The sequence below is a fragment of the Rhinolophus sinicus genome, chromosome 15 (assembly GCF_057876585.1).
Source record: "Rhinolophus sinicus isolate RSI-liver-muscle chromosome 15, RSI-T2T, whole genome shotgun sequence".
Lineage (NCBI taxonomy): Eukaryota > Metazoa > Chordata > Mammalia > Chiroptera > Rhinolophidae > Rhinolophus > Rhinolophus sinicus.
The window spans coordinates 86,003,852-86,017,554 of NC_142515.1; the positions used below are offsets into that span (position 1 = coordinate 86,003,852).

The window sequence follows — 13,703 nt, forward strand, 5'->3', positions numbered from 1 at the left end:
AGGGCTCAGCTCCAAGTCCAGTCTTCGTTTTCAATCTTTAGTTGCAGGGGGCGCAGCCCACCATCCCATGTGGGAATTGAACTGGCAACCTTGTTGCTGAGAGCTCGCCCTCTAACCAACTGAACCATCCGGTGACCCTATTTGATGCCTCTTAATATATGCTGAGCTGTTGCTCAGCTTGCTATTAAACCTGTACAGCAGGGAACAATCAGGATGTGCCATCATGTCTTGTGCACAGATTTCTAGGCGAAATCCCCAGAGTTGGGCTTGCTGGGTTAGAGAAGATATGTGTTTGTAATTTGGAGAAGAGCTATTTTGAAATTCCCTTCTGTGGTGGCTTGTACCCAATGGCACTCCTGCCAGCAATGTAAGTGAATCTGTCCTGACAGCGACAGGACAGATTTATTTCATTCCATGGAAGTTTGGAAGTCAGGTGGCTAAACAACTTAAAAAACACTTTTTCCTTTTTTTTAACCCATCTTCCATTTTGCCATCTTTGGTGTTTTGCCTCTCATGGTCTCTAGATGGCTGCCATAGCTCCAGGCATCACATCATAACCTGCAAAGTTTTATCTCCCAGCAGCTGCCCTTCCTGGCTAGAAATAGGACACATGTCCATGCCCAAGGCAATCCCTGGCAAAAGGAGTGGAGTATTTGGGGTAAAGAGTCAAGAATTGATACCTTGAGCTGGGCAGAGGCCCATCCTTCCCAACCCTTGAACCCCACCTTGAATAGTGGGATTTTAATGGAAAAGAAGAAAAAAGATGGCTCTTTCTTTTTAAATAAATGCTCTGATGGCAGAATCCCAGGGCATTGTGGGAGTATTATTTATGGAGCCTGTATTAGTTGGCTCTGGCTGCCATAACAAAGTACCACAGACTGGGTGGCTTAAACTATAGAAATTTATTTTCTCACAGTTCTAGAGGCTAGAAGTCCAAAATGAAGCAGATTTGATTTCTTCTGAGGCCTCTCTCCTTAGCTTGTAGATGGCCACATTCACTGTCCTCCCAGGGTCTTCCCTTTGTGTGACTGTGTCTGAATCTCCCCTTCTTATAAGGACGCCACTCATGTTGGATAAGAGCCCACCCATTTAACCTCATTTAACCTTAATTACCTCTTTAAAGGTCTATCTCCAAATACAGTCACATGCTGAGAAGTCCTGGGGGTTAGGACTCAAGTTATCGTTTTTTCTCCGAAAATAAGACCTAGCCGGACAATCAGCTTGTCATGCAGGGAGTCATGCAGCATCTCTATTCCCGCTCCCCACATAAGAACGCAGGACATGGTGAGGCCAAAAAGGAACACCCACGGAGCCATAGATAGGGGAGTCACACCACTATAGTCTCTCTGGCGGCTGGATTGGAGACACAGGAAGCAGGACACACACGATCTGCAACCCGCCGTCCGCTTCTCTGCCAACCAACCTCACTTGCTAGCTGCAGTTCGCCTCTGCAATCTGCAATCCTTGCTTGCTAGTTTAACCATGACAGTTATATCAGTGGCTAATGGCTAACTGGTTACGGCTGATGGCCAACTAGTCACAGCTGATGGCCATCTACTACCTGAGCCAGCACATTTCCACGTGAGGCCGAGAGCCTGGAAATTGCTCTCTGGGACTCTGTGCCCACACAGCTCTAATGCATCTTTTGGAACAAAAAGTAATATAAGACCCGGTATTATATTATATTGTATTATATTAATATTATTCTATTCCATTCTATTCTATTCTATTATAAGACCCGGTCTTATAGTAAAATAAGACCGGGTCTTAATATTAATTTTTGCTCCAAAAGACGCATTACAGCTGATTGTCTGGCTAGGTCTTATTTTGGGGGAAACACGGTATGAGTTTGGGGGAGTGTGGTTCAGCCCATAACAGAGCACCTCCTCTCCATGCAGTTTCTGTGCTGGACAGTGGGAAGCCAGCACTAATCAGCTAGAAGGATCCCAGACCTCTCATTGAGCACCCACTGAGGTCCAGAGAACCTGAAAATGCATGATGGGGAGGCTGGGTCTGGTCTGGATCTCAGAGCCTGAGAAGCCAACTGGCCGAGATCTGAAGGGTGGAGGGTGGAACAGATAACAAGAGGGTGAAGGGGGTTCCAGGCAGTGGGAACAGCAAATGCAGATACCCTGAGACCAAGGAAGAGCTGCAGCCTCCCTATTCCCCCCACCAAGGGACACATTCTATTCAAGCCTCGGCCTGCGACGATTGTAGTTCCAAAACATTGAGCCTGATTTCATTTATAATTTTGCCCTGTCCTCTTCTATGCTGTAAATTTGTAACATCTCAGACTTGCGTTTTTCCCTCAGAATTATTAGAATTACAGTTTGTCTTTAAATAATAGGCATTTCTGACTGCTGAGGTAATTTGCCTGGGCAAGATGAGGAGAAACTGTCCCCCCTTGTCTCACAGCTGGCTCTAGGTGGAAACTAGCGGGCACCCTAAAACTGTAACTCACAAGGGTTACTTTTTTTTTTCAGTGACTTTAGGACTTTAATGTCCATCATGTATTCAACATAAAATACTGACAACTGATAAGCAATAGGGGAAAGACTCTTCAGCAAGGATATTCCAGAACTCACAGCATCACTCTGATCAAACACTATAATGAGATGCAGAACCGTACACCTGAAATCTATGTAACTTTACTAACAATTGTCACCCCAATAAACTTTAAAACAAAACACTATAACAACTCTTAAATGAATAAACGATAAGGGAGTTTAACAGAGATTTTTAGTTTAACTAGAGATTAGAATAACTAAAATATAAAGAACCAACCAACCAACCTTCTCTTTTAGTCACTGAAAGGAAAATTAAATTGGGGAACTTCTAAATCTTATGGAGCTTAAAAAGGGAGGAGGAAGGGAAGAGACACAGCTGTTGAAAATATGGTGCTATAATGTACAAGGTCAAGGATTCTAGCAAATTCTCAAAGTCTCTACATATACCACTGAGAACCGCATTAGCAGAAATATAAATGCATAGAGATATAAACTACTTGTTATTAAAAAGACCTTGCTAAATAAACATGGTTTGTCACTTCTATCTCTTTATGAGAACAACAGTGTAAAGAAAGATCTCTAGTGTGCCCTTCAGCCTGGAACTGCTAAATACTACGGGTCAATGTTGACCTGAATTACAGCTGAGGAACCCAGGAGACCCCCCCGATGTCATTTTAGAAAGGATTAAGATTCAGCACATAGAAAAGAAAAAGAAAAAAAAGATTCAGCACCTAGTGGACCCCACCCACCCTCCATGCTGTGTATCTGTGCATTTCCAAAAACAATTAACTTCACTTTGTATAATTAAGTCCACAGGCAAGTTTGAATACTGAGATCTAGCCAGAAAAAGTAGCAGCAAAGACAACATAAGCTGGAATTGCTAGAAAAGCTAAAGGAAGGTATTTTAAGTGCTTCCAGTTCAAGTCAAAATTAAGTCCCACCAGCTTTGCAGAGCTGTGGATATTTTGCTGTTATTTGAGGGGGGGAAATCTATAATAAACATGTTCCTTTGAGAAAAATACCACGTTTAAGTTTTTGAAGCCATTGCTAAGTTACTTTAAATTTTGTACTTTGTTCAAGGGCAAAGTATATATTGGGTAGGATGTGTTCATAGGTGATGCATCTCCAAAAAGTTCTTTATGAAGGTAGCCAGCTCCTGAATATCCTGGATTTTGACGGCATTATACAGAGAGGCCTGGATGCCTCCCACAGACCTAGGCCCTTTCAAGGAAATCATATTGAGCTCAAGAGCTTTCTCGAGAAACGTTTTTCCTAAAGCATCGTCTCCTTTGGCATTGCCAATGCAGAGTGGAATATTCATCTTGCTTCTATTCTGGGGCTCCACTGGACATACATAGAATCCTTGAGAATTATCAGTAATATCATAAATCATTTGCGATTTGCTGGAGCTAAGCTTCTCCATGGCTGCTGCCCCGCCGTTGTTCTTAGCCCATTCCAGAACCAAGCACACCACGTAGATGCTGAAGCAGGGAGGTGTGTAGTACAAGGAGCTGTTGCCGGCCTGCATTTTGTCCTCTAGGATGGTGGGGCGCTCTCTGAGGGCGAACCCTAGCAGGTCATCGCGGATGATGACCAGTGTGACCCCTGCAGAGCCAACGTTCTTCTGCGCACCAGCAAAAATCACACGGAACTTGGAAACATCCACTGGCTTGGATGGGAAGTTTGCGGACATGTCGCAAACCAGCGCTGCTCCCCCAACATCAGGGATAAAGTCAAACTCCATGCCGCGCACGGTCTCATTGGCGCACTAATACACATAGGAGGCGTTCCCGTGTACCTCCCGAGTGTAGGGTGGACGATATTCGCAGTTCCAAACTCCTTGGCTTCTGCTGCTTTAGCTGACCAAGCTCCTGTTACCATGCAGTCGGCACACCTTCCTGCTTGCAGGCCAATCAGGTTTAAGGGGACAGCACTGCACTGGCCAGACCCACCTCCTTGAACTAAAATCACCCTGTAGTTTTCTGGATCCGCTAGCAGTTGCTGCACAAGATTCTCTGTGTTAAGAATCTTAGCAAAATATGATGACCTGTTGTCGTGCGGGAGACCCTGCTCGCTGCGCCATTTGTCATGCGGGGCGGCCTGCGGGGTCTCTGGTCCCGCTCCCCACATAAGAACGCAGGATATGGTGAGGCCAACAAGGAACACCCACGGAGCCATAGGTAGGGGAGCCATACTACCACGGTATCACTGGAGGCTGGGCCCACCGGACGCCGACCTGCCATCCGCTTTTCCGCCAACCGACCGACCAACGACTCTTCTCCACTCTCTCCTCTGTTCCTCCCTCTCAGCTCTCCTCTTCCGCTCTGCTCGGCTCCTCCTCGGCAATCCTCGGCAGTCCTCCGTAGTCGCAGCAGTTATACCAGCGGCCACTTGGCTAACCGGCCACAGCCAACGGCCAATCAGCCACAGCCAAAGGCCATTCACCACCCGAGCCAGTACCCCTTCACGTGAGGCCGAGAGCCTGTAAACTACTCTCTGGGGCTCTGTCCCTACACCTGTGGTTCATTTCAAGAACACTAATCCCAACACTTTTGTAGGCTAATAATTCTTTTTGGCTCTCTAACAATACCGAGCACGGCAGCTTGGCAGGCCCCGGGTTTGAAGTTGACCACCTGCCTCGGGGTGTCCATGGTGCCAGGGTGCGGATGGCAAGTCAGCCGGAAAGTCGCAAATGTTACCTTTAACAGAAGTCTTCAGATCCATAGCTCCTCAAAGCGGGCTCCCCAGACCAGCAGTATCAAGCTCACCTCAGGGCCCCACAGCAGATATGTGAAGGTCCCCAGGATCTGGTTTAAAATGAGGTTGACAACAACCCGTGCTTCCTTTTTTTTAAAAAAAAGGTTTTATTGGGGAAGGGGAACAGGACTTTATTGGGAAACAGTGTGTACTTCCAGGCCTTTTCTCCAAGTCAAGCTGTCCTTTCAGTCTTAGTTGTGTGCAGCTCAGCTCCAGGTCCAGTTGCCATTGCCAGTTGCAGGGGGCGCAGCCCACCATCTGAGCAAGAACCCAGATAAGCCCAGGGAAACCCCAGAACCATGAAAGCTAATAATGATTGTTTTACACCACAGAGTCGAACCGGCAACCTTGAGGTTGAGAGGACGCGCTCCAACCAACTGAGCCACCGGGCCAGCCAACCTGTGCTTCTTAAGGTTCTGAAACAATCAAACAATCACTCCTGCTCTCCTTGGGACAGCACTGTGTGTTATTATCTCCCTCTGCCCATCTTCCGGTTGCTGTCCCAAGATCCTCACTGATGCGCCTCCCCTCCGGTCTCACCCTCCTGTGTCCTGCTTGTAACTGGCAGGTAAGTGTCAGTCTGATGGATTTTCCCCTGTGTAAACCTGGCCCTCATCATCAGGTCGAAGTTGCCTTTGCCTGGGGTTCAAGGCCTTCCATGATCTGACCCCCGTTCCTATACTCTGTTCCAGGCTCGCTGACTAGAACCTGAAATCTCCAGGCCTCCTGTTTGAAATGTCCTTCCCCCACAGCTTGGTCATTTGCCCGGAGATCCTTCCAAGGCTTCTGTCACTTTTCTTCTTTGAATGCCTACTTATCCTTATCACCAGTAACACAGAATATAACATCATCAACAACGATAATGGATGACATCAACATTTATTAAGTGTTAATTATGTACCAAGCACTTTCCAAGTGTTTTATTCGACATCGCTGTCATTAGGAGGTAGAATCTAGGATGCCTCTCCTTGAGTATGAGCTGGCTTTAGTTACTCACCTTAGTGACTAGAAAGCAGGTGACACTGTGACTTCCAAGTCTTGGTTGTCAAAGGTGAGACAACTGTCACCTGGTTCTCTTTCTTGGGAAATTTGCCCTGGGAATCTAGCTACTATACTGTCAGGAAGCTCAAGCCACAGGGAGAGGCCATGTGTAGCTATTCTGGCCAATAGCCCCAGCTGAAGTTCAAGGCAAAAGCCAGCACGAACCACCAGACAGATGGGTGAGTGAGGAAGCTTTAAGGTGACTCCACCCCCAGCCTCTGTCTGCAACTGCATTAGACACCCTGAACAAGAACCCAGATGAGCCCAGGGAAACCCCAGAACCATGAAAGCTAATAATGATTGTTTTACACCACGGCGTTTGGAGTTATTACACAGCAGTGCATAGCCAGAACAACTGGCATGAACTCATTTAATTCTCCCAACAATCCTATGAGAACAATTATAATTCCCATTTTACAGATGAAGAAACTGAGACTCAGAGGGCTGGGCAATATGCCCAAAGTTACAGCATGAGTAAATTGTAGAACTGGGATGTGAACCCAGGTGGATGTACTCCAGAGTCAGGGTCCTAACCACCAGTATCCATAGTCAATATATTTTCATTCCCTGCCCAGTACCCCTCTCCCTTCTGGTTCCAGCACCTGACTTTTCTTTGGGGGGACCACTCCTCTTCCATCCTCAGTCCCTGTGGTTCAGATGGAACTGATGCTACCATGGGCCTTCAGGCAAAAGCCCATAACCTACATCAGGCCAGTGAAAGCAGAGCATTCCCCTGGGCACAACGATTGGTTTGGTGATGGGCTCATGACGAGGCTGGATCAGTGAGAGCCAGCCCTGGAACTTTTGCTGGTTTGACAGAGAAATAGGCCCATTTACCTATGGGAATCATGGAATTTCTGTTCCATCTTTGCTACTGTGAGAAAAAGATATACATTCCCAGCATCATTTAAACACCTAGATACAGCCATTTCTGAAGCTTAGCACTGTCTTGGCTAAATGCATTTTGAACCCAATTGTCTCTTGCAGCCAAAAGAGGCCTGGTTGCTACTCTCTCAATGAGATACTTCTCTTATGTCATTCCATTTTCCCTGAGGTCAGGGAATGAACATGATCTACTTTAGCACAGTGCCTTGACATAGGAGGCGTCCACCAATCTTGCTCTATTGAACTAAAAGGGACCTTGCCCTGTTTTCCAGGTGAAAAAACCAAGGCTCTCCTAGGGCTTGTGGATGAGAAGGATTAGGAGTAGTGCTTACAACCCAAATCCTGAATCTGAGTCCAATCCTTTGCCTTAGTCGCTAACTCTAGGACCTGAGGATTAGAAATGAGACACCCATCACTTTCTGGAAATTATCCTTCCCACCTGTTTCCCCAATAAGCAGCCACATCATGTGCTCTAGCTGGCAACTTTATTCAGGGCGGAGAGGAGGAAATGAGCTTGCGTTGGATTATTGCTCGAATAATCTGGAAAGGAGCGAATCTCTGGAGCCCCAGGGAGGAGGGACAGGGCTCTAGAAACTGGAAGGCAGAGGGAGGGGGTGGCGCTCTAGGTGTCTAGAGGGGCAGGGAGGGGATGCGAGGAAAGAGACGTCTCTCCCAGCCAAGGCCAGGCGCCCCCTAGGGGACGCTGCCGCTTCCACTGCCACTCCCGCTCCCTGCAGCGTCCAGGATCCAGGTCCGAGGGTGGCGGGAGTGCGGGAAGGTGGTTTCCCGAGACCTCCGTCCGTGTCTGGGATGCGGACGCACAGAGATGGAAATGTTGAGGCAGTGACCAGCGCCAGGAACGGCCACCCGCAGCCCGTAGCCCAGAACCGAGCGGCAAAGGTCCAACCCGTCAGCGAAGGTCTGGGAGAAGGGTTGGAGTTAGGACCCGAGTGAGCGGAGTGCAGACACCTTGGGGGCGCGGTCGTCTGGGGGCTGGCGGAGGGCGTGTTGTGGATCTCGGCCTTCGGAAGCGAAAGGCCGGGAGGGAGTTCGTTTGAGCGTAGGGGCCTGGGCGAGGGCGGGGCGAGGTCCTGGGGCGGGCATTTCCCACCTCTGGGTGTTCCCAGGATTCTAGGGGAGGGGCTATAGTAGGGGCGGGGCCTTGTGGAGGGAGAGTAGTTCCTACTGGGGGGGCCAGATTAAGGCTGGGCCTTGGGGAAGGTGACTCGGGCCTCTGGGTCTTTCAGGGGGGACTGTAGATGAGCCTACGACAGGGACAGTCCTTTGGGAGGGCAAATTCGGATTCAGTGGGCCTTAGAGAGGCTACTGGCGTATGTATTCCACTATGGAAGTTGGGCTGCAGAAGGGCAAAGGGTGGGAGCGGGAGTCTTGGGAGTGAGTGACAGTCCAGACTCTGGCGCTTAGGTGGGTTAAGACAGCACATAGTAAGGGGAGGTCTCAGCCTCTTCCCCACAACCTCTGTCCCATGCTTACCTGCCCATAGGTATTGCAGCCAGGGCCGCAATTCCTCTTTTCAAGGAGTGGAAGCCATGTTGGGCCGCAGGTGATATCGCTTTCGCAGGTGGCAAACCTTGGATTGGTGTGGAGAGAAGAAGATGCGTAAAGGCTCTGCAGTCGCGTTCCAGTGGGATTCCAGGTCTCCACGGATCCTTCCCGTGTCTGTCCCTTCCCCAGATCCAGGTCCCTCCTCTTAGGACCACGCCTCTATAAACACCATCCTCCAGATTTCACTCTGCCCCATATTCTCCACACATACCCAGGGCCCTGTTACAGCTGGCCTCATCCCAGCAGACTACAAACCATCTATTCCAGGCCAGCCCCTTACATTCTCAACACTTTTTGCTTTTCTTTTCAATCAAGAAGCCCCACTCCTTTTAAAACGACATGGAAGGCCATGCCTCCATACTGGAGGCTTCCACAGGCCCCGCCACTTTCTGTGTAGCTTCTAAACACTAGATCTCAGCCATTAGACCTTGGCCGCGTTGGAGGCAGGTCACGCCACTTCAAACACTAGGACCAGCAGCCTCAGATCCCGTCCTCGGCCCCGCCTAAAACATAAGCCACGCCCTTCACACCCCGCCACTCCTACCAGGCATCGCAGAGCTCCGCGCAGAGCGGCTGTGTCTGGCGTAGACCCAATAGTAGGAAATGGAAGCGACCTCGGAGGGCAACTTGGAGGTGTTCCAAGAAGGATTCGCACCTGAATATCGGGAGGGACCGGCCTGGTTGGGTCAAGATGCTCAGGGGCTCTGGCATCTGGCTGGGGCAACTGAAGTAAAGATCACAAGGAAACGCTGGGGTGGGTGGGGGGGGGTGCTGTACTTACCCGGGGCTCGGCTGCCCACAGCGTTCTGGGAGGATTCCAGGGTCGGATGCCTCTGGTGTGTCCATCTCTGAAGGACAACAGGGCCATGGAGAAGAGAACTACTTTGAGTTGGGGTCTTGAATCCTCAGGTATGGTTGGGGAACCAAAGCCTGGGGGTCCCCTGAATAGAGGAGACCCATTATATCATTCCTCCCACACATAAAACTTAGAGACACTTCGCTTGAAATACAAATGCAGCTTCAAGTAATAACAATTATTTATCATAATCAGATAATTATTTTTTTGTCCCTGGTAGTGGTATAACTTCTCAAATGCTTACATGCTCTCACAACAACTTTACAACATCCCTATGAGGTAGGTTTATTATTTCTCCCCCTTTTTAATGGCCCACATGAGACTCAGAGAGGTTAAGTGACTTGCCCAGGGTCACACAGCTACAAAATGGCAGAGTTGGGATTTGAACCCAGGCAGTCTGACTTTAGAGTCTATTCTCTTTAACCACCATTCTTCAGCACTAGCCCAGGCTTCTCTAAGCCTCTGTCATAAGGAAATTCTGGTATTGCTATGGTGCAGTGGGGGTTCCTGGGTGTTGTGAGTTAGTCAGGGTCCGGAGTACTCACCTGCCAGGTGTAGCTGGCCTGTGCCCAGGTTCTCTGCCAGGCTATAGTGTCTCTGGGACCTAAGTGGGTGTGGGCGGCTCCCTCCACAGGCTGCTAGCAGGATCCATGCCAGGGTCAGTTGCAGGGCCCAAGCCAGGCCTCTGGGTTGAGTGAGGCCCCTGGAGGCCATATCCACCTGTGATATGAGTCAACTGGGATATGGGGTGAAGTTCGGCCGTACTTTTCTGGGAGCTCAGAGTAGTACTCTCTTGGTGCACACCCAGGAGACAGTGCCAGGCAGAGCAGAGAATGGGCAGTTGATGAGGAGGCAATGGCCAAAGACCTTCAACTCCCAGGGGGCCACCAAGGCCTGTCTCTGACCCAGGAGCTCCTCCATCAGACTCTTGTCCCCTCTATCTCTTCAGGCCCAGATGCCCTTGGTACCATTCTCCCTTCACACCCATCAGGGTCTCCCACCCAGTCAGCCGTTAGGCAACCCCCTCCATGCTCAGAACTAAGGGGATGTCCCCAACTCTTTTGGTGTCCCTTTTCTGTCCAGTAATTCCTCCCTATCTTCTGCCCAGTCTCCTTCCTCCCTCTCGATCCCTGCTGGCCCCTCTCATGGTCACCTTCTCTCAGTCTACAATCGGCTTAGGGGCTGCCACCCAGGGCTGGACCTTTGGAGCCAAGCTTGGTTGTGTCAGGATGCTGGTTCAGCTGCTGGAGTCAAAAATCCCCAGGGAAGAGGAAACTGGAGTTTGTAGAGACAAGACAATTCTCTCCCCTCTTTTGCCCCCTTGGGCCACCCCTTACCTGTCAGCAGGATTGCGTTCTAGGGTGCTACTGAGACACCTCAAGGTTAAGTACAGGAAACGGTGGCAGCTGAAAGGGGCGTGGTTTGACACAGAGGAGGGGTTTCCCACCGCTCCACCCCCTGCTCCAGCTAACCAAAGGCTTGAAGACTTGGGACCAGTGTGTATACATTCTCGTGTTTGCCTTTATGTTGAGGTTATGGATCTATATGTGTGGGGGGTGTCGAATGAGGGTGTGTTTGTGTGGCTCTACGTGTGTGTGTGTTTATGTTGAGTGTGTATGTGTTTATATTTGTCTCTTGGTTGTGTGGTTGTGTGTATGTGTGTTTGTGTTCAAAATCTGGATAAGGAGGACTGTATGTGTCCCAAGCCAAGTGTGTCCAGTTGAGTAAGAGTAAGATAATAAATGTAGGGGAGGACATGTAGGATCAGGATAGGATGGGTATCCTTTGAAAATGTTGGATCAGTGGATAAAGATTGACCATGAATGTTGACCATGAGTGAGCAAGGGGGTGTTGTCATGTGTGGAGAGGGTGTGTCTGCATCTGAAATGTGTATGTGTGTTTGTGTTCCTCTGTAGTTTCTGGGAATGTGTCCACTGGGAACATTACATCAATTCATCCCTTCATTCACCATTTATTGAGCACCTGCTATATGTCAGATTCTGGGGAAGCAGTAGTGATCAAGACATGAAAATCTCAATCCTCATAGAGCTGACATTCTAGTTGGGAGAGTCTGACGAGAAAAACACTCCAGCAGTAGGTATACACAAGTGCATCCATGTGTTGTTTGGAAGGATAATGTGTCTGTATGTTGGGTGAGAGTTTGTCTATGTGTAGCCGAGCTTCCTTTGGTTTTAGGACTATGTGTGTGTGCTTGTGTTTGTTGAGTGTTAGTATGTGTTGATTGTGTGTGTCTGCACTTGCTGAGTGTGTATATGTCTGCATTTTCTGAGTATGTGTTTGCAGAGTGTGAATTTATGGGTATATGTGTGTGTGTGTGTGTGTGTGTGTGTGTGTGTTTATGGAGTATGTGTTTGCAAAGTATGTGGATATGAGTATATGAGTCTATGTTTGCTGAATGTGTGTTGGTATGTTCACGTTTGTGTGTATGTTGGCAGAGTGTATGTGTATGTGTGTGTGTGCTCCTGTGCTCACAGAGTGGGCATATGTGCTTATGTGAGTGATGACCACTACTGCAAATCTCTCTCCCTTCCTTCTGAGGCTACTGCAGAGTTTTTGTCTGTCTGCTTTACTGCTGTACTCCTAGATCCCAAAACACTAATTTGCACGCAGTAGGTGCTCAATACAAGTCGAGTAAATTAACAAATCAGGAAGCACTGTCTCTGGTGCCCCCTGTGGGCACACATTGATGTCCTGGAAGTGTCAGCAATCAAGACCTATTGGACCTAGCCATCCCCCAGCACATTTGGGGTAGTCCAGGGTGCTCGTAGGTCAGATCTATCCAGCCTCTGGGCTGTGCCTCCGACCAGCCCTTTCCCTCCCCTGACCTTGGTCCCCGACCCTATGCACGGATTTCAGTACTGCGGACAGGAGCGCACGAGATCAGCACCACGGAGAGCTCCCGCGGTGGCCCGCGGGGGCGAAAAAGGCAGACACCAGCGGAGTCCGGGCCTTGGACAGAGAAGTGTGAGCAACAGACTCAAGGAGACGGCAACACAAACATGCCGACCAACAGAGACAGAGAGAAATAGACAGATAACACAGGCAAAAAGCAGAGATGAGACAAGCGCTCGGGGAACACGAGGGCATAGACCTCTATGTCAGCCTGGTTGGCAAGCAGGGGTCATTCCTGTACAGAGACCGCGCCCTTCAGGGCCCTCGGGCCACTTATAGGCTGGAACCCTTGGACAGCGCCTTCCCCACCCTGCCCCCCCCCAATGCCTAGACTTGGAGTGGGGAGATCTCTGACGCTTTCCACTCCAACTCTGGGAAGCATGGTCAGTTTGGCCTCAGCTGTAGAAACAGTGCCGGAGGATGGGGTGTTGAAAATAGCTTCAGCTGCCCCCCTCCCCAAGGACAAGCTAATCGCTTCTATAAATACAGCCCGGCGTGGCCTGGCTTCTTAATCCTGACGATGAGGGAGGGGGTCACTGGAGGGGCTGCAAGGTTCCCTGAAGAGGGAGAGGAGGCGGTGTATGAATGTAAATTTTTTGTGGGGGCATTTCCCGTGAAGACGGGTCTCCTCGGTGAAAATGTCACTCTGTAAGAATGGGATGTGGGGGTCTCATGGGTGAGGATAATTTTCCACAAAGAACATGGCTTTTAGGGGTTCTTTCATTGGGGGTATCCTCACCAGGCTCCCCATATGAAATGTCACCTGTGGAGATTTTTCTCTGCAGAAATGTCTCTTACTGGGGGAGAGGGTCTTTTGAGAGGAGGCGTCATCTCTCCGAGACCATCTGTCTTAGCAATGATTTTCAGGGTGAGGGGAGAGTTCCTGATTGAAGAACGCTTCCCTGTGGAGACTGTGTCCCTGTGGGAATGTGTCTCCCTGAGGGGTTCGCTGGAGGGCGTGTGTGTGTCTGTGTGTGTGTATGTGATCGCATAGGAAATATATGTCAGTGAGAATGTCGCTGTCTTGGGGTGTTTCTTGGGTTGGGGACTTCTCTCTCCTGAGGTCTCTCCTTATAGGGTTCTTTAGGTAGCTTGGCTCTCTCAGGGTTATCTGGAGGCTCCTTCCCCCGCCTGTCACCAACCCCCCCTACAACCCCGCCCCCAGCGCGGACAGCTTT

The 13,703-nt window shown here is 49.5% G+C and overlaps 1 protein-coding gene and 1 pseudogene across 1 annotated transcript; both read right to left on the minus strand.

The window, feature by feature from the left end:
* Nucleotides 1–3,343: 3,343 nt before the first annotated feature.
* Nucleotides 3,344–5,579, minus strand: LOC109454913 (phosphoserine aminotransferase-like; annotated as a pseudogene).
* A 2,079-nt stretch (nt 5,580–7,658) lies between these two features.
* RTBDN (retbindin) lies at nt 7,659–10,540 on the minus strand. The gene is made up of 5 exons (XM_019746202.3): nt 10,158–10,540; nt 9,538–9,604; nt 9,301–9,411; nt 8,685–8,781; nt 7,659–8,111 (listed from the first exon to the last, which is right to left on the minus strand). The coding sequence occupies exons 1-5, from the start codon at nt 10,324–10,326 to the stop codon at nt 7,884–7,886; spliced, it is 672 nt and encodes a 223-aa protein (XP_019601761.3). The 5' UTR covers nt 10,327–10,540; the 3' UTR covers nt 7,659–7,883.
* Between the last annotated feature and the right edge of the window lie 3,163 nt (nt 10,541–13,703).

Bases quoted from the DNA above. Each gene is read 5' to 3' on its own strand.
- RTBDN (XM_019746202.3), bottom strand. From the start codon at position 10,326: ATGGCCTCCAGGGGCCTCACTCAACCCAGAGGCCTGGCTTGGGCCCTG. The intron at 9,605-10,157 runs GTGAGTACTCCG...GTTGTCCTTCAG, and splicing joins AGGCCAGCTACACCTGGCAG to AGATGGACACACCAGAGGCA. The intron at 9,412-9,537 runs GTAAGTACAGCA...CCCGATATTCAG, and splicing joins TGTGGGCAGCCGAGCCCCGG to GTGCGAATCCTTCTTGGAAC.